Here is a 25,243-nt window from a genome sequence, read left to right on the forward strand (position 1 = left end):
AAGTAAAAAACTGCATCTTATTTTTTTATTAAGTCATGTTATCTCCACCTATATAAATCAGTGATTTAATATCTTAAAATAAAAATAAAATTTAAAAAAATTAGAGATATTTATATATAATATCACTAAATATTATAAAAATTAATTTAAAAAAGTTGTTTAGGCGGCGGCCTAGGCAGCTAGGTCCTAGGTGAAAGGTAGCAAATCGTTTACCTTTTTCGGAATACTGAAAAATTATAAATGAAATTTAATTTTTTTTGGTAATTAATAATTTTGCTACTGAGTTCACCATATTCAGAATAAGAAGATCTAATCGTTTGAGTAGGATTAATAGAATTTAATTAAATTGTTATATGTATAAATTATGATATTTTTATGTTGTTTCACCTTATTAAATATTTATAAAGATTTTGAAAAATAAAATATTTAAACCATTTTCCATTTTGTCATGCAACTATATAATTTATGGTGCCCAATTGATTGCTTTTTTTCCACTTGTTGGGTAGACGTGTTTTTTTTTTCTGTCTCGGATCTTTACAATATGTTTATTTCTAGTGTACAATTGATTTTTTTTATGATGGGTGTTAGTCTAGAAAATTATTTATTTTTGTGAATATTAGTTTGACATAATTAAATTGATTAAGGTTATAAAGATTGGTATGGGCCATTAATCAAGGAAAATAGGTTCAATAGAGAGCCCATGATATTCAAGCCCATGACCCATCATGGAAATCTATAAATATGAACTATATCACCATTGTAGAGATTCATTCACATTATCTCATTTTATGCTCCAAAAATCTCTAGCTTTTGTGAGTACATATCTTGAGGTGTTTGCTAACTTGAGTGCTGGAGGATTTTTCGCCGGGTATCTTCCGACACCTCTAACCTCATTTCGTGACATAGGTGGCGACCCCGATATTTACTAGGATGGACGCAAAAGTAGCGGATATTCTTTCATAATAGCGTGTTCACCCGAATTTCGTGCAGCATCAGTTTGGCGCCGTCTGTGGGAAACCCGCCACCTGATCACTTAGAATGCAAACACGATCGCGTACGACCCATGATGCCCAAGAGGAGCATCGACGCCCTCCTCCAGCTCGACCGCAGCACGAAGAGTTCCTGATCACGTCCGAGGTTCTGAAGGCATTGATGGAGGAACCAGCATCTCGGGCTGTAGCCGAAGCCGTGGCGCAATACCTCGCGACTCGACAGCAGGACAGCAAGAACAGTGGAGCGCACGGCGAAGGAGCCCATTCATATCATTCAGAGAGAATCCCGCAAGAAAGAGAGGTAGTCGGGACCAACGACGTGCCACCGACAAACCTAAAGAAGTGGACTGCACTTCAAGATGACGAGGCTCACAGCCATGCACCTCTTTCCTATCAGAAACTCCACGCCAAGAAAGGAGAAGAGGGTGGATTGGCAATTTTACCAGCACGGCGTAGCCCTTTCACAACAGCCGTTCTAGCGGAGATGCTACCGGTTTGATTAAAGATAGCAAACCTGCCTGAGTATAAAGGAGAAGGGGATCCACAAGATCACCTCGACAAATTTTATGCAAAGCCAGACCTTTATGATATCAGCGACGCTGCTTACTGTAAAATCTTTCGAACTACCCTATCAGGACAAGCCCTTACTTGGTTCAACAAGCTACCCCCGGGGACAGTAGGTAGCCTGGAGGAACTCACCAGACGCTTTCTTCAACAATTCTCCATTAATAGGAAGTATCCTAAAACAGCATTTTATTTGTTCACCATAGTCCAGAAAGAGGGAGAGAGCCTGAGAGAGTTCGTACCACGATTTACTCAGGTCATTCATGAGGTCCCGCATGTCAATCACGATTTACTAGCGGGAATCATGCAGCAGAACCTCCGTTATCGGAGATTCAAAGAGTCAATAGCGGGAAAACCCCCGAATACTTTGGAAGAATTACTTGAAAGAGCAGAAAAGTACATTCGCATCGAAGAAGCTGTAGAACCTCGTTATCTTATGAAAAGAAAGAAAGAGGATGAGAAATTCGGAATCAAGAAAGAAGAAAGACGGGTAACTCAAAGCCCTCATCTTCAGCATATCCCGCTAAACTCACGCTTGACAGACATATTAGTGGTAGCTGAGAAGCAAGGTCTTTTGCAACCCCCTCGCCCTATGAAAGAGAACTCGAAAAGACAGCAATCTGACAAATACTGTTGTTTTCACAAGGACAAAGGTCATGCCACAGAAGACTGTTTTGTCCTGCGAGCAGAAATAGAGAAACTCATCAAGCGAGGATACATGGGCAGTTTCGTGGATAAGTCACGAAATCAGCAGGACAATAAGCGCCCGTAGTCCCAGCACAAGCCCAATCCTCTGAGAGGACATGACGACCAAGGGAAATGACCCGTAAGGATAGAGGAGAACCTGCCTACTGGAGGAATCATCGCAGTAATTTCTGGAGGCCCGGCTTGTGGGGATTCAAACAGGGCGAGAAAAACCTTGATTCGCGCAGCATTGCAGGAACTTCCATCTGCGATTAGTACCAAACAACACACCGTACTCAAGGTAGTCCAGTCAAAGGAAGATATGGTGTTCGGTGATAGTGACCTGGAGCTCCCTCGCGGGGAACACAATGACGCCCTAGTCATCTCCACCACCATTTCCAATTTCTGGGTGAAAAAGATACTAGTGGATTCAGGAAGTTCTGCAGACATAATTTTTTATAGCGCCTTTGTAAAACTAGGAATTGACAATGACCTACTAGCCCCAGTAAACACCCCCCTGGTTGGATTTGCAGGGGAGGTAGTTGAGGCATTGGGAGAGGTTACCCTTCCCCTTTCCTTGGGGTCTTATCCACTAAGGACCACAAAGATGGTAAAGTTTCTCGTAGTGAAGTCTCCATCAGCATACAACATTAGTTTGGGACGACCTAGCTTAAATTTGTTTCAGGCGATAGGCTCTACGTATCACATGAAACTTAAGTTCCCCACACCCGAAGGAATAGGGGAGGCCACCGGTGATAGCCGATTAGCGAGAGAATGTCATGCCATTACCTTACAGAAGACAACAAGTCACCGAAAGAGGCAGGCCGCCCCAAAAAACTCATCACACAGAAGTAAGCAGAAGTTGGAGCATCATCCGGACAACAGCGAGGTTCATGTTGTTGAGAGTGAATCAGGAAGAGACGAGAGACTTAAAGCGGCAGAAATACTAAAGAGTATAGAAGTAATACCAGGAAATTATGGGAGCAAGGTCAAGGTTGGAACAGGTTTACCAACTAATTTAGAAGAAGCCCTGGCAGCTTTTCTAAGGAATAACGCAGATGTGTTTGCCTGGGAGGATGAATCATTGCCCGGAATACCCCAGGAGTTTGCGCTCCACAATCTCAAAGCAGATCCAAAGATAAAACCAATTAAGCAAAAGAAAAGAACGTTCGGTCTCGAGAATAGCAAACATATCAGTGAAGAAGTAGAGAAGCTATTAGCAACCAAGTATATCCGCCCAGTCATGTACTCAGAGTGGTTGTCAAATGTCGTGCTCGTTCTGAAACCGGGAAACAAGTGGCGTTTGTGCATAGATTTCACTGATCTGAATAAAGCGTGCCCTAAGGATCCTTTCCCGTTGCCAAGGATTGATTCATTGGTCGACTCCACCGCCGGATGCGACATGCTCAGCTTCTTGGATGCATATCAAGGCTACAATCAGATTCGGCTAGCACTTGAAGATCAGGAAAAAGCAAACTTCTTATCGAGGGATTTACTGCTTCGAGGTGATGCCATTCGGATTAAAGAACGCGGGGGCAACTTACCAACAATTGGTAAACAAGATGTTTGAAAAAACAATCGGGCGCAACATGGAAGTGTATATAGATGACATGCTTGTCAAGAGCGTACGGGCTTCGACCCACACCGAAGATCTCAAAGAATGCTTTGGAATTCTGAGAAAGTATAAAATGAAGTTAAACCCCGAAAAGTGCACTTTCGGGGTCGGAGGAGGGAAATTCCTAGGTTATATGGTCTCAGTTAGAGGGATAGAAGCTAATCCCGAGAAGATCAATGCAGTTTTGAACATGTCTCCTCCGAAGACGTTGAAAGGAATACAAGAGTTAACAGGATGGATCGCCGCTCTTAATCGATTCATCTCTTAGTCGGCAGATAAAGGCCTGCCGTTCTTCAAAGTGCTTAGACAAAGAAGTAGATTCAAATGGACCGACGAGTGTCAGCGAGCCTTCAACAACTTGAAAAAGTACTTGACCACACCACCTTTACTTGTAAAACCGTGTGAAGGAGATACGTTGTTCCTTTATCTAGCAGTCTCAGCCGAAGCAGTCAGCGCAGTACTAGCCTTAGAGAAAGGGCGCGAACATAAGCCAGTATATTACGTGAGCAAAACATTGCAGGGAGCAGAACTTCGGTACACCAATATCGAAAAACTGGCCCTGGCGCTAGTCACTGCAGGAAGGAAACTGCGTCCTTACCTACAATCACATCAGGTAGTAGTGTTGACCAACCATCCCTTGAAGAAGGTACTCTTCAGCCCTGAGGCATCCGGTAGGATGGTCAAATGGGCGGTGGAGTTGAGCGAGTACGGCTTGGAGTACCAACCGCGCCCAGCGGTCAAGGTCCAGGCTCTGGCAGATTTCATAGTGGAAATGGATATAATGGGTGCAGAATGTTCCAGCCCCACTTGGACACTTTTTGTTGATGGATCTTCCACCGCATCAGGATGCGGAGCTGCGGTATTATTAGAAAATCCTCAGGGAGACAAGTTTCAGTATTCCATAAGGCTTCAATTTTCGACATCAAATAACGAAGCAGAATACGAGGCTATTATAGCAGGATTAAAGCTAGCTTTAGCCGCGGGAGCAAGAAGGTTGATAGCGCACAGTGACTCCCAGCTTGTGGTTAACCAACTTCAAGGGACTTATGTGGCTAAGGAGGAGAAGATGGCCAAATATGTGCTCCGGGTTAATGAGTTGCTCTCGCTTCTAGAAAACTATGAGGTAAAGCAGGTACCCAGGGCCCAGAATGAAGTAGCAGATAGGCTAGCCAAGATGGCGACTTCTATGGCTAATATTGACAGTATATGGGTCACAATTCTAGCAATTACAAAGGAAGAGGTGGATGGACCAACTCTTGACATTCTGTGCGCTAGGGAAGGTGAACCGAGCTGGAAAGATGAAATCATCAGTTTTCTGATGCAAGGACGCTTACCACAAGATCCCTCTACAGCCCGAAAGCTTCGGATAAGAGCCGCTCAATTTACAATAATAGATAATGAGTTATACAAGAGAGGCTACTCCTTACCGTACCTAAAGTGCCTTGCTCCCAGTAATGTTAATTACGTACTTCGAGAGATTCACGAAGGAGTTTGTGGGAATCATTTAGGAGGAACGGCATTGGCTGGAAAAGCTCTGCGACAAGGATATTTCTGGCCTACAATGAGGCGTGACGCAGAAAAGTTGGTAAGACACTGTCATGCATGCCAAGAGCACGCAAATATCAATCACCAGCCAGCTACGCTCTTACAACCCTTGGAGAGCCCCTTGCCTTTCGCGCAATGGGGAATGGATTTCGTAGGACCATTTCCAATAGCTTCTGGGCAGAGAAAGTTCCTTCTCGTTGCAGTCGATTACTTCACGAAGTGGGTAGAAGCTGAACCTCTAGCTAAGATAGCTGAAAGAGACATAATAAACTTTGTGTGGAAGAATATAATATGTAGGTTTGGAATACCACAAGCCTTCGTCTCGGATAATGGAACACAATTCTCAGGTTCTAAGTTAAGAAAGTGGTGTAAGGAGTTTTCCATCAAGCAATTCTTCACTTCCGTAGGAAACCCCCAAGCAAATGGACAAACTGAAGTTACAAATCGTACTATCTTGCAGCACCTCAAAACCCAATTAGGCGTAGCCAAATGCAAATTGGTGGATGAGCTGCCCGAGTGCCCTCTGGGCTTATAGGACTACGTCACGCACCTCTACCGGAGAAACACCCTTCAACTTGGTTTATGGGGCAGAAGCAGTGGCTCCCGCAGAGATAGGAGAACCTTCCATGAGAGTCCAGAATTATACTCTAGCAGATATTGAAAAAGCAATGAGGCTATCTTTGGATCTCGTGGACGAGCTTAGGGAAGAGGCATCACTTAATGCAGAAAGGTGCAGAGTGCAAATGGCCAGAGTGTACAATAACAAGGTTAAGCATAGGTCATTTCAAGTAGGGGATTTAGTCTTGAGGAGGGAAGAAATCTTGCGGCAGGTAGGTAAACTTGATCCGAAATGGGAAGGCCCATACAAAGTGATCGAGATAATCAAAGGAGGAGCATATCGTCTTCAGCAGCCAGATGGGAAGAAATTACCAAGAACATGGAACATTGTGAACTTAAAGAAATTTTATGATAGACTGCGTGTTTCTATTTGTTTTTACTTAAAGAACCATCAGTGGCAGGATGTTGTTTCCTCAGTTACCTTTATCAATAAATTTAAGAGTTTTTCCTTGCATTTAGCATCTTATCATTTTATTTAATTAAAGCCCATGTACCAAAAAAAAAAAAAAACTGTAACACGCGCAAAAGTCGTCACAAGACCCAAGATGTCACAGAGAGCCACCCAAACATAAGAGGCTTGACCAGTCCAGTGGGAAAGTGCTCAGACGCTGTAAGAGGTCACCGAAATAGAGTCCCGGGATACCTACACCTCATCACTAGGGTAAGGACTTCCTCTCGAGACCATAAAGGCTTAATTATGCCTAAATTCATTTTCAACTAAGCAACAAGCATAAAGTACGACCGATAGAAAACATAAAATAACGCCCATGTGACATCGTAATCAAAATAAACCACGACTGAATAAAATAGTTGCGCAAAAAGGCGATCTCAGAATAAAGGTCAGCCAAGTTTAGTGGCAAAGCAACAACTCGTACTACTCATAAAAAAAATGATGAAAAAACATAGCTCACGAAAAGGCGAAAATCATCCATCCTCGATAACTTCGTCAGCAGGGAGCAAGTGCAGTGCACCAATGACCTCACAGTCAGCGTCCCCGCTGGGGGAAGCTCTGGCAGAGGGTCAACCTGAGCGCTGTCATCCAACTCTGGCACATGAGGTGAAATCTTCATAATTAAATTGATTAAGGTTATAAAGATTGGTATGGGCCATTAATCAAGGAAAATAGGCTCAATAGAGAGCCCGTGATATTCAAGCTCATGACCCATCATGGAAGTCTATAAATATGAACTATATCTCCATTTTAGAGATTCATTCACATTATCTCATTTTATGCTCCAAAAATCTCTAGCTTTTATGAGTACATATCTTGAGGTGTTTGCTAACTTGAGTGCTGGAGGATTTTTCTCTGGGAATCTTCCGACACCTCTAACCTCATTTCGTGACATAGGTGGCGACCCCGATTTTTACTAGGATGGACGCAAAAGTAGCAGATATTCTCTCATAATAGCGTGTTCACCCGGATTGATTGATCACCCGAATTTCGTGCAGCATCATTTGTCCTCTTGTTGGGATAGACATGTTCCTCTTGTCGTTACTCTATTAACTTGAATATTTTTAACGTATTTATGTCTTCACTCACACGATCACGAAGATTACTTATTCCAAAATTGCCTTAAATCAAATATTTTTAATTTTGGAGATCTTATGTGATGAACTATATACATTTTATAAACACGGATTTTTCCAGTATGCTTATGTCCTCACTCCCAGAATTATCTCAAGTCAAACATTATTATATTTGAAGTTCTTATGTGATGATGTCATGAAAATAAGATGTATCTTGATGATATGCATAGTATTTAACAAATATTTTAAACTATACTCAACTGTATAGTCTCATATCAGCACAGTTTTGGAATCTCGTTCATTCTTGGAAGGGGTATATCCCTATTTGATTTGTTTTTCAATAATTTTTCAATCCAATTAAAACATTAGTTAAATAAGGGTCAAATAAAATTTTTATAAAAATTATTTTTTAATATATGTGAAAATACACAAACCTAAATCAATGAGATTGAGGAAGTAGCATTTTTTCGGAAAATTCAAAAAATACATTCCTTAAGTTTCCTACTTTCGCTAGGGTAGTGTAAATCGCCAAATTTATTTTTTGTGTAATAACTAATAAGTTGATATTTTTAATTTAATTAACTCATTTCTACTGATATCTAAATATTATTGTTACTAAACCAATTAACATGTTGACATTAGCATTCAATACAAAAATAAATAACAAAAAAATTAATAAAACGATATCATAATGATTGCAATTATTTAGGAAAAACATATTCTGCATAAAAAAAATGTTTGAAAAATTAAAAACACTTGTTCATTAACATTATAAAATCTAAATATAATATTAATGAGGATGATAATAGTAATAATAAAAAATGCAAAAAATAAAAAAAATAATAATAACAATTATAATAATATGAACAACAAAAGTAATCAAAAAGCATGTGATTTCCATCTTTTGCTTGATTAAAAAATTATGTTTCTTTATTTTTTTAATTTTTTTAGTAAAATAAAAAAATTATATCAACGTCTTTTGTTAGATAAAAATTTAGTAATTACTGTTCAAATATTAAAAAAAAAACTGAAAATTATTTAATCAAACATTCTCACTTATATTATTCAAATATACATCATTGTTTACAGTCTACACACCACACGATATTAACACTATCATACACAAAACATTCAGACAAGAGTCCCACCCTTGACATACTCGGTGTAAGCCAAAGCTATCAATCCTACCATTGCAAGCCTTCCATTCCAAAGCTCTGCATCAGATGTCATCAATCCCCGCGATTTCGAATCCGCGCTCACTCCTTTAAACAACGGCACAAGTGATGCCACGGATAGCAAAACAGTCGTCCCGAGAAACCACGGGATCCCTCCGTTTTGTATTTGCGAGAAGATATCCTGTCCTCTGGTTATTTCTACTGCGATGGCTGACACGAATCCGATCATGGCTAGACGACCGTTGATCCTCTCCGGGCCAGGCCCGTCAAAGGCCATTATGTTTGTAATCTTGGTGCTTTCCTGCATGCACGTAGATTGAGCTCACATGTGAATATATGAATAATGAATGTATTATGTATCGTATTAATTGTAACAACAAGAAATATTGTTTGGATTTGAATTAACCTCGGGTTGCGGCGGTGCAGGAGGTGTTGAAAACAACTTAGGAGGAATTGGAACTGCTGCTTTTTCTTTCTCTCCAGTGACATCATCACCATCCTGTTGAATCAAGAATTAATAAACTCCAATATTATTAATTAATATATATTATTTACTTAAAAAATGTACATCATAAACTTTGCATAAGTAGTACTATAAGATCTGCGGATCACTTTTTTTGTTATTTAACCACAATCATTCAATAGTTTCACATTATATATATACCTCAGCCATGCTTCGAATTCTGAACTTTAAATCCCTCTTAAAAAGTGACGCGCTCTTCAAAGGTACAAACTGGTTCAAACCAACTGTTCTTGAATTAAAACCAGCTCCACAGATCATTTGCATCCCCGTTGCTGCAGCTGCCATATTGTGTATTTAGTCTGAAAGAAAACTGAGAATTTTTCTACTTATTTTAATAATCAAAATAAGTTGTTTTGGTACAAAAGTCGTATCTGGTTTGAATATGGGAGTGTGTTGGGATTGTGGGTTTATTTATAGATGCAATATCCGAGCTTTTTGTGCGGAGAAATTGTGGGTATTTCTTGTTCCACGTAAAATTGTTATTATTCGCACAACACCGTATGAATATGAACTCATAGGCACCGCACAGGTTTCATTTCAGGATGTGTACGGCTATAAAATTCTAGTTGGGTCGGTGTATGAAATTATGTACGTAGATATAATTATTTCACACAAAATTCAAACTATGTGTAACCTTTCTCTGTAATAACATAATAAAATAATGGTGTCAAAATTAAAATGAGGATGTTGAGATCCAAAGGTCGTTATGAGGATTTTGGAATATGTTATGTTATGTGAGGCATTTTTATTTTGAGTCTATTTTTCGTCAAAGTCTTAATATTTTTTCAGACATATCGATTAGATGGGAAAATAATATTTTTATCAACTGAGTTGTCTAATTTTGTGTTTAATAATTGGTCCATTAAGTATTCAAAGTTTAGTTTTAGCACGTAGTAAATTTGATTAGTTTTTTCTCTTAATCCTATTTTATCGAAGTGTTGTTATGGCATCAGAATTATTGATGTAACACTGAAATTTTTTACTTGTCTAGTGTCGCATCAGCAATTTATAGGAAAATAGTTGTAAATTAAATTTATTGCACCAAAATCTAATTTTGACGAGTTAATGGACTAAAATACGAAATTAAATGAGTTACCATACTAAAAGGTTATCTTTCCATCATCAGATCCATTGTGATAATGACAAATCTCATTATACTAATAAAAGTTAATTACAAATTTAACTTTAGTTATTAAATAGTTCTTTATTAAATTTCTGTAATGTGTATCCTATATTGTCCTTGTCTGATGACTAGTATAATTTCATTGATTATTTCGCATGTTCAATGATGTCATAGGTAGATAATTGCTGAAGTAGACGAACGTGAAGTAATAGGGTACCATTTTTCTATGCATTCTAACCGTAGTCGTATCCAAGAAATTAGCGAAGTCTTTGGCCGGTTCAATGAAGGAAAACCGGTCCGGAATTAGACCGATACCAAAGTAAAACAACGTATTTTATTTCATCGATTTCTTAAAGTGCAACAATAATAGCTCATATATAACTTCATAGTTTACAATGATTGACGCAGTAAATGTTTTGTGTAATTTCACAGGTTTTGTATTTTGGTGAAGTAATTGATGCGAATGACTTCGTTGTTATGAAACTATGATGAAGTAAATATATTTTATACCTTCGCCATAGTTGTTATTTGTTGAAATATTTGGTATTTTGTTACTTCACAATTTACATTTATTGACGAAGTAGTCAATTTAAAAGACTGCATTTTTTTTTTGTATTATAATGAAGTATTTAATAAAGAACGACTTCACAATTATTGAGTTGTGGTGAAGTAAATTCTTTCTTTGACTTCGACAAAATTTTAATATGACGAATTATTTTGTTTTTTATTACTTCATCATTTAGTTTATTGTTGAATTAAATAATCATATTTTATTGCAACACAATTTTAATTTAACGAAGTAATTCTTGATCATCACCGCACTAATTTAATAAAGTAGTGAAGTAAAAACATATTTTTCACTTTATAAAAATAATTTAAGTAATATACAATAATACCACCATACACACACACATATAACTTAAAATATTCATTTGATTCATAAATTATCCATCTAAAAATGATGAAAATCCACGAATCCACAAGTTTATCTACCAATCCACGAGTATATATCCACAAATACACCAGTATTATCCAAAAATATATACAAAAAGCCAAATGTGTATATCCACAAGTATATCCTAACATGCACAATGACAAACCAAAGATTTAGCACAACGCACAGGATCTATTTAAGCACCTACATAAGAGTAGACGAATTCGCTCCATTCACTTCTTGCTTCATCATATTGAGATTGGTTGCACTATTTGTAACGCCCCAGATTCGAATACTGTCCTCACTGTACCAAGACGAGTCTTTACAGCGTGCTTATGTCCTCACTCACACGCACCATAGAAAACTTCCCAGGGGTCACCCATCCCAAAATTGCCTCAAGTCAAGCATGCTTAACTTTGGAGTTATTATGTGATGAGCTACCGAAAAAAAAGATACACATTCTTGATATGAGTAGTACCAATCAAATCTTTTAAGCCCTCCTCAACTGCACAGTCTCATACCTGAACAGTTTCGGAATCCCTCTCCTTCCGATGTAAGATCGGTTCATTCATGTTCCTTCCGCCTAGAAGCCTGTCAGGAGCCGCTCATTGTCCGTGCAACCTCATAGCACCGGCGATCACCCCCCGCCCTCTTCGGCCCTAGGCCTCACATGCCCACCAGCTTCCGCTTGGTTCATCCTCGAACCACACCGTACTAGGAGAGGTCGGCTCTGATACCAACTGTAACTGTGATTAGGGCTGGCAAAAATCAGAAAATTCCCGACCCTTCCCGACTTTCGACCCGGGCCCGACCCGAAATTTTCCCAACCCGAATGGTCGGGATTTTTCCCCACCCGCTCAGAATCGGGAAAGGGATCGGGAATATAGGATATACCCGACGGGATTCCCAACCCGACCCGAATATATTAATAAATTTAAAGATTTAATTTTATTTGAAAAATAGACTAAAATACTAATTTTATTTATTGAATTAAAATATATTTTTTAAAATTTAATAAATTTAATCTATACATAATATTTATACTTATTTGGGTTATTTTATATATATTTAAGATTTTATTAACTTATATGTATATATTCTTAAATTAGTTAGTCATATTAGTAGTTAGAGAACAAATGGAAAACGAAAAGAAATTTAAAAAAAAAATCAAGAATAGTATAGAATGTATCTTTGTCCACCCATCATTTGCTTTTAAGATATATGAAAAATATTGTTTCGCTTAGGTATATTTTAGTAATTTACTTCAAATACAATCATAATACTATATTTTAGTAATTTACTTCAAATACAATCATAATACTAAAACGTTTTAGTAATTTTATATTTATATTAGGTATATTTTACAATGACAAGCTACATTTGATTTTATCCGTCAAAAAAAAAAAAAGACATAAATGAATCTTATTAATTTGATTTGATTAAAAAAATATTAAATTTTATACTTAAAATATATATTTTTATAAATATAAATCGGATCAAAATCTAGGTCATATTAAAAAGTGCAAATATTTAAAACATTCTTCAAATTTAATTTCTCATATCTAACAACAATAATAATAAAATGAAATGATGAAAATAAAAAATGAACAGAATGAATGACTCACTATTTTAATTTTCCATTAATGATTTATCTTAATTTCAATGTTAATGTGAAACTAGTAATATTTAAAATTGTAACTCATTTTTAAATTCATTTCAATCATGATATTAATTTCTCCTATTAAATAATGATTAAGATATTATTCTTGCACTAAAGAAAGTGAGAATTTTAAAATTATATCTTAATTCACCTCCTTCTAAATTACAGGAAAAATTATATTATCTCTTGGGAAATTAAAATATATATTGGTTATGTTTTTCAAATCTATCTTTATTTTTATGTCAAATTATCCGAATAGATAATTGATTTCCCATGTGTTAAAATTATTGATTAGTCTTCAAATTAATCTCTAAAGCCTAATTACTACTTATTCATAAATTACCGTGACCTACCAAATTCCTAATCCCTCCCACAACCCACGTTTTAGGCACATTTTTATACATTCAATATTAAATAAATTACAATCTTCATTCTTTCTTCTTAGCTTATAAAGAAAGCATGTTTACAAATTGGTTTCTTTCTATTTAATATGAAATTATTATTATTTAAAAGTTGTAACTCATTTTCATAAATTCCTTTCAATGTGATAATAACTTCTCCTAATTAAATTATCAACCTTTCATGTCACTTTTGTGTATTATATAAATCCTCCCAACCCATTTTCATTTTTCTTACAAAGAGAGTGGAGAGATAAGCCATAAACCCTATATTTTATCACCATCAAATTTACCAAGTACTATTCCAAATCATTTCATTTTGTCAAATTGCCACCCCCAACTTATTCCTTTCCATACTAGTATCTTCTCATTCTTTTTATTAAATTAGAGTAGTGACATAAGGATTGAAGGACACTGAAAATAATCGTCTTTTATGTGGATACATCGGGTATTTTGTACTTGAGGATATTTAAGGAATTCTTTTATGAAATATAATTCTTAGGTTATGACATGAAGTTGATGATAGAAGATGATCAATAATAGTTTCCACTATATCAAGCTGAGATCGAGGTAAGTGGGCTTTTGCTATGTATTTCTTTGTAACTTAAACTTTGTATAAGTATTTCATGACATGCGTGTATGTGTGTCAAATCATTTTCGAAAAATGCTATTATATATTTTATAAAATCTCGATCGATGAACGATATGTTCCTTCTATTTCTGATGTTCTTTGATTCCGCTGAATTCATTCAAAAATCCTGATAAGTGTTGTTTGATACATCTGATTCTGTGTTGCACTGTTATGATTCGAGTGGGATATAGAACGACGATTGTAAATTCTATATGGCCCCCCATCAGTGGGTATAAAATTGTGTTATGGCCCCATCAGTGGGTATAAAATTGTGTTCTGTATGGCCCCCATCAGTGGGTATAAAACTGTGTTTTGGCCTCACCCCTTAGAGGACTAACATATGGGGGATAATTTGACCATGGAAAACGAGATGATTAACAGTGTTTTCGTTTGTTCTGATTTGTTCTGTTCTAAACTGTCTGATAATCTCTGTTTCGCATTTAGATTCCAATTCTGATCTGATATGATATACTACGTTTTGAAAATCAGTTTGCAATATGGGTTTTAAATTATATTTATATGTACTTGTGGTAATCGATCATCCCCCACTTGCTGAGTGTTTTCCAAAACACTCACCCATTATTTCCCTCCTCAGATAAGAATGAAAAGGAACTTGAAAAGGAAGAGCATACATAATCTTGGGCTGATGAAAAAGGAGACATTTAGAAGTGCTACTATTATTTGATTTTTGTTGTCTATATGATGATAAGTTTTAGCTTCCGCTGATGTATTTGGTTATGTTTTGTACTTTGGGATGTAAGAACAAATTTCGTCATGAAATAATAAACTGGTTTTTGGTTAAATTTTATACTATGAGGTTTGTTGTTTTTGAATTTTATTTGAAAACAACGCCGATGCCGCTCTCCCAGGTTCGGAGCGTGACAATAACGCCCCAGATTCGACGATTGTCCTCACTATACAAAGACGAGTCTTTCCAGCGTGCTTATGTCCTCACTCACACGTACCCTAGGAAACTTCCCAGAGGGTCACCCATCCCAAAATTGCCCCAAGTCAAGCACACTTAACTTTGGAGTTCTTAAGTGATGAGCTACCGAAAAGAAGATGCACATTCTTGATATGAGTAGTACCATTCAAATCTTTTAAGCCCTCCTCAACTGTACAGTCTCATACCTGAACAGTTTCTCAATCCCTCTCCTTCCGATGTAAGATCGGTTCATTCATGTTCCCTCCGCCTAGAAGCCTCCCAGGAGCCGCTCATTGTCCGAGCAACCTCATAGCACCGGTGATGACCCCCCGCTCTCTTCGGCCTCGGGCCTCACACTATTGGTTCTTGATTGATCATGCAGACTGAAATGTAAAAAGTAAGTACAAGATGCATTAGATTAATTAATAAGATCATTCATCCAAAAAAATGACAATATCTACAAATCCACAAAAATTTATTGTTTATTCTCCGGTCCAGAGGGTACCTAGCAGAAATCTTCGGGTTTGAATTTAAGCTATTTATAGTTGATAAGATTCAAAGTAAAATATAAGGACAATAAAATCAAAATTTAAGTAGTGTACAAATGAAATAACTTTTACGACAGTGGGGATTTAAATGTTCTGCAAATGGTTATGCCATATTTAGAGGACAGTGTCATTTCCATGTGAACATTCTTACAAGGAGAAGTCAAAAGGTAAGAGAGGGGACGGCTACAGCTAAAGCATTTAAATGTAAAAAAACAAAGTTAATATCGAAAGTGACAAATTCTGTAAATTTATTTTTGCTCACTTTTCTGCAATATGAAACAATTCCTTAACCCTAATCAACAGTAGACCCGATCACTCACTAATCATATATCATAAACACCACTGTCACAAATAAAGACCAAATCATATGCATATAAACAACAAAACTAGGCATATCATAAACAACAAAATAAAGGGCAAAACAACATATCAATTATCATAATATACATATTACCATATGCATATATATCCCAATGGAAACAAATTATCCCAACCATTAATTTTAATAGCATAAATTCCCGAATTAATAATTATATAGATTTCATGTGCACATATCTCAATGGCAGCAGTTTATCTCAATAAGAAACTAGAGCATATCATAAAGAAGAAACTTATCATCCTCTCCAACTGTAGATTTTCAGATTCAACTATCTCTTTCATGTACCTCATCACACAATATCCACATTCAACAGAACCATTTTGTTTTAGATTACCCTATATATAATGAAATTGAAAAGTTAATGCAATAATCACATTCCAAATAATAAGAACAATTCATTCATGTCTTCATACATAAGCACAACTCATATTGGCGATTGTTTAGAACACGATATTTGAGAAATACCCTTCCAGGAATTGTATATTTTAACCTCACTTCATTTTAAAAAGTAAAAAAAAAAAAATTTTTTCATATTTATAAGTGAATGCATTCAAAATCTACTACTTATTTGGTCATTATAGTTTTCCATGCATCGTCTCGGTTTCTGTTAGCCGTACAGTCCAATAAATATATCATAATTTTATCTTCTTTGATGATAGTCAAGATCCAATGGTACCTGCAAAAATGAAAATATGACATTGACTAGTATGTAGTAGAAGTCATTAAATAACTAAACTCTTACCCAGTGTTGTATGGGATAAGGCAGATGATGTCTCTACACACTGCTTCCAACTGGTCAATAATATGTCGTGATAAGTCACGACCATCTTTGCCAATTGGGCATGTAGGTATGCTTTCGGGATCCACAAATGAAATATAATCAGCCATGTCTTCTTCTCTCAAATATTTGTAGAGGTGACTGCACTCAAATATTACATAACTTGGTTATAAATGTTTCAAAGTATAGACAAGTTCCACATAAAATAATAAATATGCAAAAAACACAATAAGTTAGATATAACATACCCATGTAAATCAAAATTTGTCTGGCGTCTATCTCTCTCATCTCCATAAAACGTAAGATATCTTCTTTTAGAAATCATATGTTTTTAGGACGTCCAAACATAGCGCCCTCAAACTCTAAGTATATGGTCTCCAATTCATTCATCAATCTAACAGCATGCGAGTAGATATACTTGCATGCCATGAGTAATGTTTTTTCAATAACCTTGAATATCCTTGAACTTGTCAGCTGACCAGGAACATCCGAAAGAGCAAATAGTTGAGGTTTCCCCTTCTTCTACAATTTAGAATTTTCATACAATTATTCTAAACTAAACCATTGTCCAAGCAACATAAATGCCAATTGCAAACACAAAATCAAGATAAAACTTAAAGTATTTGTGTCTTTAGATAAATTATCCATAATAATAATAATAACAAAAATATAAACGTGACATAAATAATAACAATAAGACAAATATATATATATATATATATATATATATATAAACATTACATAAATAATAACAATAAAAAAACATGATAAAAGTGCATAATATAATTTTTTAAAGCAGATAACATATCTTTTCTTGTACCTAAATAAACATGCCATAAAAGTAAAAATCATCATTGTTTCTTGTTCATTTCCCAGACATCCTCGTTTTCTAATCTAAAGTATCTTTCATGAACAAGAATACAATGAGGATCAACATCATCAATTGGTCGAGACTCTAGAATACTAGTCCAACCATCATCATCTCTCTCATTACATCTATTTGGCACTGGGAGCACAATAGACCATCATTTTTAATGGGTCGTCAATATAAAAGACTTGATTGACTTGACTTGCAAGGATAAATTCATAATTTTTGTGCCCTCGTTTGTTCATATTGACCAAGATAAAGCCACATTCATCATTGTTGATTACTCCTTTGTCGTTTGAAACCCACGCACACCTAAAAAGAGGAACTTGAAATTGATGATAGTCTAATTCCCATATTTCTTCAATCACTCCATATAAATACACATCCGCCATTAGAGGATTCTTATCTTTGGCACTGCCGATGTAAGGTCCAAAATACGATGACGTAGTCCAACTGCATGTAAATCTAGGGAAAATAGAAAATGACTAATTAAACGGTTTTAATGGCATGAATTAATTATGATATGCATGATTACATGTTTAAAAATAGGGTTTAATGTTAAAATGAATAAAATTGTGTTTTAAAGGTTATTCGATATGCGATCGAGTAACAGAGACCGGGGACCATATAAGAGAAAATATTTTTATTAAAAAATTATTTTTAAATATTTAAAATATGGTATATGTTATATGATATTTTCAAAAAAGAATTGTTTTGAGGTGTTTTTATACGCTGAGTCATATTTTTAAACGGCATTCAATTTTCGACGAAAATAGGGACTTTTGAGAACTCGGCTAATATTTTCACAAACTTTCTTAAACAAAATATTTTAAATATTACTTAATGGGATTAAAGGGCCTATTATACTAGATTAATGGGTCTAAGCTTACACCATTGCCTTTAATTAATAAATAAGCCTAAAACTCTACCCCAAAGTCATGAAACTCTCGCCCCTCACCCCCCTACACATACTAGGACTCTCCCCTCCCCAAAAAACACGCACACACGAAGATATTTGAAGGAAAAAAGCCACGGTTTTGAGGGGAATTCAGCCTAGGGTTTTTCAACATCGTCTTTTTTCGCATCGCCAACTCGTTTTCTTGCGTAATAAACGCAAAAGCACGTCTTAACTTTCTTTCAAAAATCTTTCACACCATATTATGTATATTTGATTAACCTTGCATGAAAAATATGTGGCACAAGTTTTATTTTCGTTTGTATGGGCATACATGCAAATAACTCGTGTTTTGATGATATAAAACTCATGTATATGATGCATAAAGGGGCAGATATCCTAGTTCAATAGAAAGGGATGAATTTCAGAGGGTTTAGGAGCCTAGGCAAGGCTACACAAGGGCTGGACCGTTGGTAACCCAGGCTTGAACGAAAACTGCATGATTTGTGTACTAGGGTTTCGGCAAGGAGGAAGCATGGCGTGCGGCTCGACCAGGGCTTGGGATGGATGTGGTTAGGTGTGAGGAAGAGTCCTAGCATGGCCAGGACTCATGCACAGTGGCTAGGGAAGAGTCCATGCGAGATAGGACTTTTCCCATGCAAATTGAGGGCGGCAACATCTGTGCGAGTGAGTCACGGCTTGACCAGGGGGTCCAGGCTAGGTATGAGGGTGGTCCAGTGAGGTTCATGAGGGTTTGGGCTCGGGTGGTGGCTCGGTCGAAGGGTCCTCGGGGAGTTAGGAGTCCTAGTGTGCATTATCGGCTGCGGCTCGTGCTGGATTTGTGGCGTGGGCTAGGGGCTGGTTAAATTGATTGAGGATAGTCAGTAGGGTCCCTGGTGGTATGGTCAGGGGTTGGCTCGAAGTGGCTCGGGGGTGGTTCGAAGAAAACGAGAGATGACTCGAGGAGAACTAGCGAGGATTCGTGATCTTGGTGTTGAATTGATAAGGGGTCGAACCATAGTCCACAGGGGTCGGTTCATGGTTCACGAGGGTAATTTAGGTAAGAAAAGTTCATGATAAAAGTTTGAGATTAAAATATTAAAGTTTGATTTAATTCGGGAATTAAACGCTTTAACAAATTAATAAATAGGAAATTAAATCGAAAGCCTTAAATTTAAGCTAAATAAAAATATTAGAAATTTAATTTAAACTTAAATAATTATTTGGGATCGTCTAAAGTCAATGAAAGTAAGAAAAATTCAAAATCGAGAAATTTCAAGTCTAAGGGTAAAACGGTCATTTTAAAACATATATGAACCAAGCCGCTAGTGAGTTATTCGAAGCTCGAATCAATAAAAGCTCATTTTATGATGCTTGTTAAGATAAAAGAACCAAGTTCAAACTTTACAATACAGCTCGTTAGCTCATGAACATGTTCGTTGGTAGGCTCATGAGTCAGTTCATAAATAAAAAAAAAATAGTAGTTTTGATATTTGATTTATTTATTTACATTTTACTTATGAAAAATATAGAAAAATCGATTAAAGTTTTTTATTAGAATAAAATTATTAATTTTAATAAGAAATTATATTTTCCTCTAAATATATAATTTAATTTTTAATGAATTCAATAAATATTTAAATTTATAATTTATATTTATTAAATTTGTTTAGACTCGATAAAATCTCAAATAAGCTTATGAGTCATGAATATATTCATTAAATAAAGTTCGAGCTCAGATAGATTATAAATGACTCAAACTAAAACATTCAATAGTTCGACTCAATTACATCCCTACCTGGATTTTATAGGCACCACACATGTTTTCTTTTCAAGGTTTCGAGAAAATTCATTCAAGCTAAAGGATGCGCAAGGACACAAATTTCTAGTCCTTTGGAAAATTATATTGCTCTAAAAATCGGCCTAGGCACAGTAGGCGGCAACCGACCGCCTAGAAAAAGTGCTTGTCGGCTTGTCGCCTAGGCGGTGCTAGGCGATCCTAGGCGGCTTTAGGCAGTTAGGGCTTTTATTTTTAAAAAAAAAATTGGCGTTTAATTTATTTTAAAAATCCAATTAAAAAATTAAATGTAATGTTTTATAGGCTCTAAACTAAGTCTAACAAGAAATGTTATTTGTTAGTTTGTCCTAGTAAATCTAACTTCATCTTCATATGCGACCTAGAGTGAAAAAACTTCACGAAGACGATTTTGCATCCGAAAAAGTGGAAGATCACAATGATAATATTGAATTAATTTAAACAATGATTTAATATTATAAAGTAAAAAACTGCATCTTATTTTTTTATTAAGTCATGTTATCTCCACCTATATAAATCAGTGATTTAATATCTTAAAATAAAAATAAAATTTAAAAAAATTAGAGATATTTATATATAATATCACTAAATATTATAAAAATTAATTTAAAAAAGTTGTTTAGGCGGCGGCCTAGGCAGCTAGGTCCTAGGTGAAAGGTAGCAAATCGTTTACCTTTTTCGGAATACTGAAAATTATAAATGAAATTTAATTTTTTTTGGTAATTAATAATTTTGCTACTGAGTTCACCATATTCAGAATAAGAAGATCTAATCGTTTGAGTAGGATTAATAGAATTTAATTAAATTGTTATATGTATAAATTATGATATTTTTATGTTGTTTCACCTTATTAAATATTTATAAAGATTTTGAAAAATAAAATATTTAAACCATTTTCCATTTTGTCATGCAACTATATAATTTATGGTGCCCAATTGATTGCTTTTTTTCCACTTGTTGGGTAGACGTGTTTTTTTTTTCTGTCTCGGATCTTTACAATATGTTTATTTCTAGTGTACAATTGATTTTTTTATGATGGGTGTTAGTCTAGAAAATTATTTATTTTTGTGAATATTAGTTTGACATAATTAAATTGATTAAGGTTATAAAGATTGGTATGGGCCATTAATCAAGGAAAATAGGTTCAATAGAGAGCCCATGATATTCAAGCCCATGACCCATCATGGAAATCTATAAATATGAACTATATCACCATTGTAGAGATTCATTCACATTATCTCATTTTATGCTCCAAAAATCTCTAGCTTTTGTGAGTACATATCTTGAGGTGTTTGCTAACTTGAGTGCTGGAGGATTTTTCGCCGGGTATCTTCCGACACCTCTAACCTCATTTCGTGACATAGGTGGCGACCCCGATATTTACTAGGATGGACGCAAAAGTAGCGGATATTCTTTCATAATAGCGTGTTCACCCGAATTTCGTGCAGCATCAGTTTGGCGCCGTCTGTGGGAAACCCGCCACCTGATCACTTAGAATGCAAACACGATCGCGTACGACCCATGATGCCCAAGAGGAGCATCGACGCCCTCCTCCAGCTCGACCGCAGCACGAGGAGTTCCTGATCACGTCCGAGGTTCTGAAGGCATTGATGGAGGAACCAGCATCTCGGGCTGTAGCCGAAGCCGTGGCGCAATACCTCGCGACTCGACAGCAGGACAGCAAGAACAGTGGAGCGCACGGCGAAGGAGCCCATTCATATCATTCAGAGAGAATCCCGCAAGAAAGAGAGGTAGTCGGGACCAACGACGTGCCACCGACAAACCTAAAGAAGTGGACTGCACTTCAAGATGACGAGGCTCACAGCCATGCACCTCTTTCCTATCAGAAACTCCACGCCAAGAAAGGAGAAGAGGGTGGATTGGCAATTTTACCAGCACGGCGTAGCCCTTTCACAACAGCCGTTCTAGCGGAGATGCTACCGGTTTGATTAAAGATAGCAAACCTGCCTGAGTATAAAGGAGAAGGGGATCCACAAGATCACCTCGACAAATTTTATGCAAAGCCAGACCTTTATGATATCAGCGACGCTGCTTACTGTAAAATCTTTCGAACTACCCTATCAGGACAAGCCCTTACTTGGTTCAACAAGCTACCCTCGGGGACAGTAGGTAGCCTGGAGGAACTCACCAGACGCTTTCTTCAACAATTCTCCATTAATAGGAAGTATCCTAAAACAGCATTTTATTTGTTCACCATAGTCCAGAAAGAGGGAGAGAGCCTGAGAGAGTTCGTACCACGATTTACTCAGGTCATTCATGAGGTCCCGCATGTCAATCACGATTTACTAGCGGGAATCATGCAGCAGAACCTCCGTTATCGGAGATTCAAAGAGTCAATAGCGGGAAAACCCTCGAATACTTTGGAAGAATTACTTGAAAGAGCAGAAAAGTACATTCGCATCGAAGAAGCTGTAGAACCTCGTTATCTTATGAAAAGAAAGAAAGAGGATGAGAAATTCGGAATCAAGAAAGAAGAAAGACGGGTAACTCAAAGCCCTCATCTTCAGCATATCCCGCTAAACTCACGCTTGACAGACATATTAGTGGTAGCTGAGAAGCAAGGTCTTTTGCAACCCCCTCGCCCTATGAAAGAGAACTCGAAAAGACAGCAATCTGACAAATACTGTTGTTTTCACAAGGACAAAGGTCATGCCACAGAAGACTGTTTTGTCCTGCGAGCAGAAATAGAGAAACTCATCAAGCGAGGATACATGGGCAGTTTCGTGGATAAGTCACGAAATCAGCAGGACAATAAGCGCCCGTAGTCCCAGCACAAGCCCAATCCTCTGAGAGGACATGACGACCAAGGGAAATGACCCGTAAGGATAGAGGAGAACCTGCCTACTGGAGGAATCATCGCAGTAATTTCTGGAGGCCCGGCTTGTGGGGATTCAAACAGGGCGAGAAAAACCTTGATTCGCGCAGCATTGCAGGAACTTCCATCTGCGATTAGTACCAAACAACACACCGTACTCAAGGTAGTCCAGTCAAAGGAAGATATGGTGTTCGGTGATAGTGACCTGGAGCTCCCTCGCGGGGAACACAATGACGCCCTAGTCATCTCCACCACCATTTCCAATTTCTGGGTGAAAAAGATACTAGTGGATTCAGGAAGTTCTGCAGACATAATTTTTTATAGCGCCTTTGTAAAACTAGGAATTGACAATGACCTACTAGCCCCAGTAAACACCCCCCTGGTTGGATTTGCAGGGGAGGTAGTTGAGGCATTGGGAGAGGTTACCCTTCCCCTTTCCTTGGGGTCTTATCCACTAAGGACCACAAAGATGGTAAAGTTTCTCGTAGTGAAGTCTCCATCAGCATACAACATTAGTTTGGGACGACCTAGCTTAAATTTGTTTCAGGTGATAGGCTCTACGTATCACATGAAACTTAAGTTCCCCACACCCGAAGGAATAGGGGAGGCCACCGGTGATAGCCGATTAGCGAGAGAATGTCATGCCATTACCTTACAGAAGACAACAAGTCACCGAAAGAGGCAGGCCGCCCCAAAAAACTCATCACACAGAAGTAAGCAGAAGTTGGAGCATCATCCGGACAACAGCGAGGTTCATGTTGTTGAGAGTGAATCAGGAAGAGACGAGAGACTTAAAGCGGCAGAAATACTAAAGAGTATAGAAGTAATACCAGGAAATTATGGGAGCAAGGTCAAGGTTGGAACAGGTTTACCAACTAATTTAGAAGAAGCCCTGGCAGCTTTTCTAAGGAATAACGCAGATGTGTTTGCCTGGGAGGATGAGGCATTGCCCGGAATACCCCAGGAGTTTGCGCTCCACAATCTCAAAGCAGATCCAAAGATAAAACCAATTAAGCAAAAGAAAAGAACGTTCGGTCTCGAGAATAGCAAACATATCAGTGAAGAAGTAGAGAAGCTATTAGCAACCAAGTATATCCGCCCAGTCATGTACTCAGAGTGGTTGTCAAATGTCGTGCTCGTTCTGAAACCGGGAAACAAGTGGCGTTTGTGCATAGATTTCACTGATCTGAATAAAGCGTGCCCTAAGGATCCTTTCCCGTTGCCAAGGATTGATTCATTGGTCGACTCCACCGCCGGATGCGACATGCTCAGCTTCTTGGATGCATATCAAGGCTACAATCAGATTCGGCTAGCACTTGAAGATCAGGAAAAAGCAAACTTTATAACTTATCGAGGGATTTACTGCTTCGAGGTGATGCCATTCGGATTAAAGAACGCGGGGGCAACTTACCAACAATTGGTAAACAAGATGTTTGAAAAAACAATCGGGCGCAACATGGAAGTGTATATAGATGACATGCTTGTCAAGAGCGTACGGGCTTCGACCCACACCGAAGATCTCAAAGAATGCTTTGGAATTCTGAGAAAGTATAAAATGAAGTTAAACCCCGAAAAGTGCACTTTCGGGGTCGGAGGAGGGAAATTCCTAGGTTATATGGTCTCAGTTAGAGGGATAGAAGCTAATCCCGAGAAGATCAATGCAGTTTTGAACATGTCTCCTCCGAAGACGTTGAAAGGAATACAAGAGTTAACAGGATGGATCGCCGCTCTTAATCGATTCATCTCTTAGTCGGCAGATAAAGGCCTGCCGTTCTTCAAAGTGCTTAGACAAAGAAGTAGATTCAAATGGACCGACGAGTGTCAGCGAGCCTTCAACAACTTGAAAAAGTACTTGACCACACCACCTTTACTTGTAAAACCGTGTGAAGGAGATACGTTGTTCCTTTATCTAGCAGTCTCAGCCGAAGCAGTCAGCGCAGTACTAGCCTTAGAGAAAGGGCGCGAACATAAGCCAGTATATTACGTGAGCAAAACATTGCAGGGAGCAGAACTTCGGTACACCAATATCGAAAAACTGGCCCTGGCGCTAGTCACTGCAGGAAGGAAACTGCGTCCTTACCTACAATCACATCAGGTAGTAGTGTTGACCAACCATCCCTTGAAGAAGGTACTCTTCAGCCCTGAGGCATCCGGTAGGATGGTCAAATGGGCGGTGGAGTTGAGCGAGTACGGCTTGGAGTACCAACCG

The 25,243-nt window shown here is 37.4% G+C and overlaps 2 protein-coding genes across 2 annotated transcripts; one reads left to right on the forward strand and one right to left on the reverse strand.

The window, feature by feature from the left end:
- Positions 1-2,562: 2,562 nt before the first annotated feature.
- LOC142544483 (uncharacterized) lies at positions 2,563-3,810 on the forward strand. Its single transcript, XM_075651527.1, has one exon. It carries the CDS (start codon positions 2,563-2,565, stop codon positions 3,808-3,810), a length of 1,248 nt encoding a protein of 415 aa, XP_075507642.1.
- A 4,769-nt stretch (positions 3,811-8,579) lies between these two features.
- On the reverse strand, positions 8,580-9,628 carry LOC142545035 (early light-induced protein 1, chloroplastic-like). Its single transcript, XM_075652019.1, has 3 exons — positions 9,385-9,628; positions 9,127-9,219; positions 8,580-9,021 (listed from the first exon to the last, which is right to left on the reverse strand). Exons 1-3 carry the CDS (start codon positions 9,526-9,528, stop codon positions 8,677-8,679), a joined length of 582 nt encoding a protein of 193 aa, XP_075508134.1. The 5' UTR covers positions 9,529-9,628; the 3' UTR covers positions 8,580-8,676.
- Positions 9,629-25,243: the final 15,615 nt, after the last annotated feature.

This window comes from Primulina tabacum, chromosome 5 (genome assembly GCF_025594145.1).
Source record: "Primulina tabacum isolate GXHZ01 chromosome 5, ASM2559414v2, whole genome shotgun sequence".
In the NCBI taxonomy this organism is placed as follows: domain Eukaryota; kingdom Viridiplantae; phylum Streptophyta; class Magnoliopsida; order Lamiales; family Gesneriaceae; genus Primulina; species Primulina tabacum.

What these genes read in the sequence shown, in the direction of transcription:
- LOC142545035 (XM_075652019.1), bottom strand. Translation starts at nt 9,528, where the DNA reads ATGGCAGCTGCAGCAACGGGGATGCAAATGATCTGTGGAGCTGGTTTT. An exon ending in GAATTCGAAGCATGGCTGAG is followed by an intron (nt 9,220 to 9,384) that starts GTATATATATAA and finishes TTGATTCAACAG; the next exon opens with GATGGTGATGATGTCACTGG. An exon ending in CTGCACCGCCGCAACCCGAG is followed by an intron (nt 9,022 to 9,126) that starts GTTAATTCAAAT and finishes ACGTGCATGCAG; the next exon opens with GAAAGCACCAAGATTACAAA.
- LOC142544483 (XM_075651527.1), top strand. Translation starts at nt 2,563, where the DNA reads ATGGTGTTCGGTGATAGTGACCTGGAGCTCCCTCGCGGGGAACACAAT.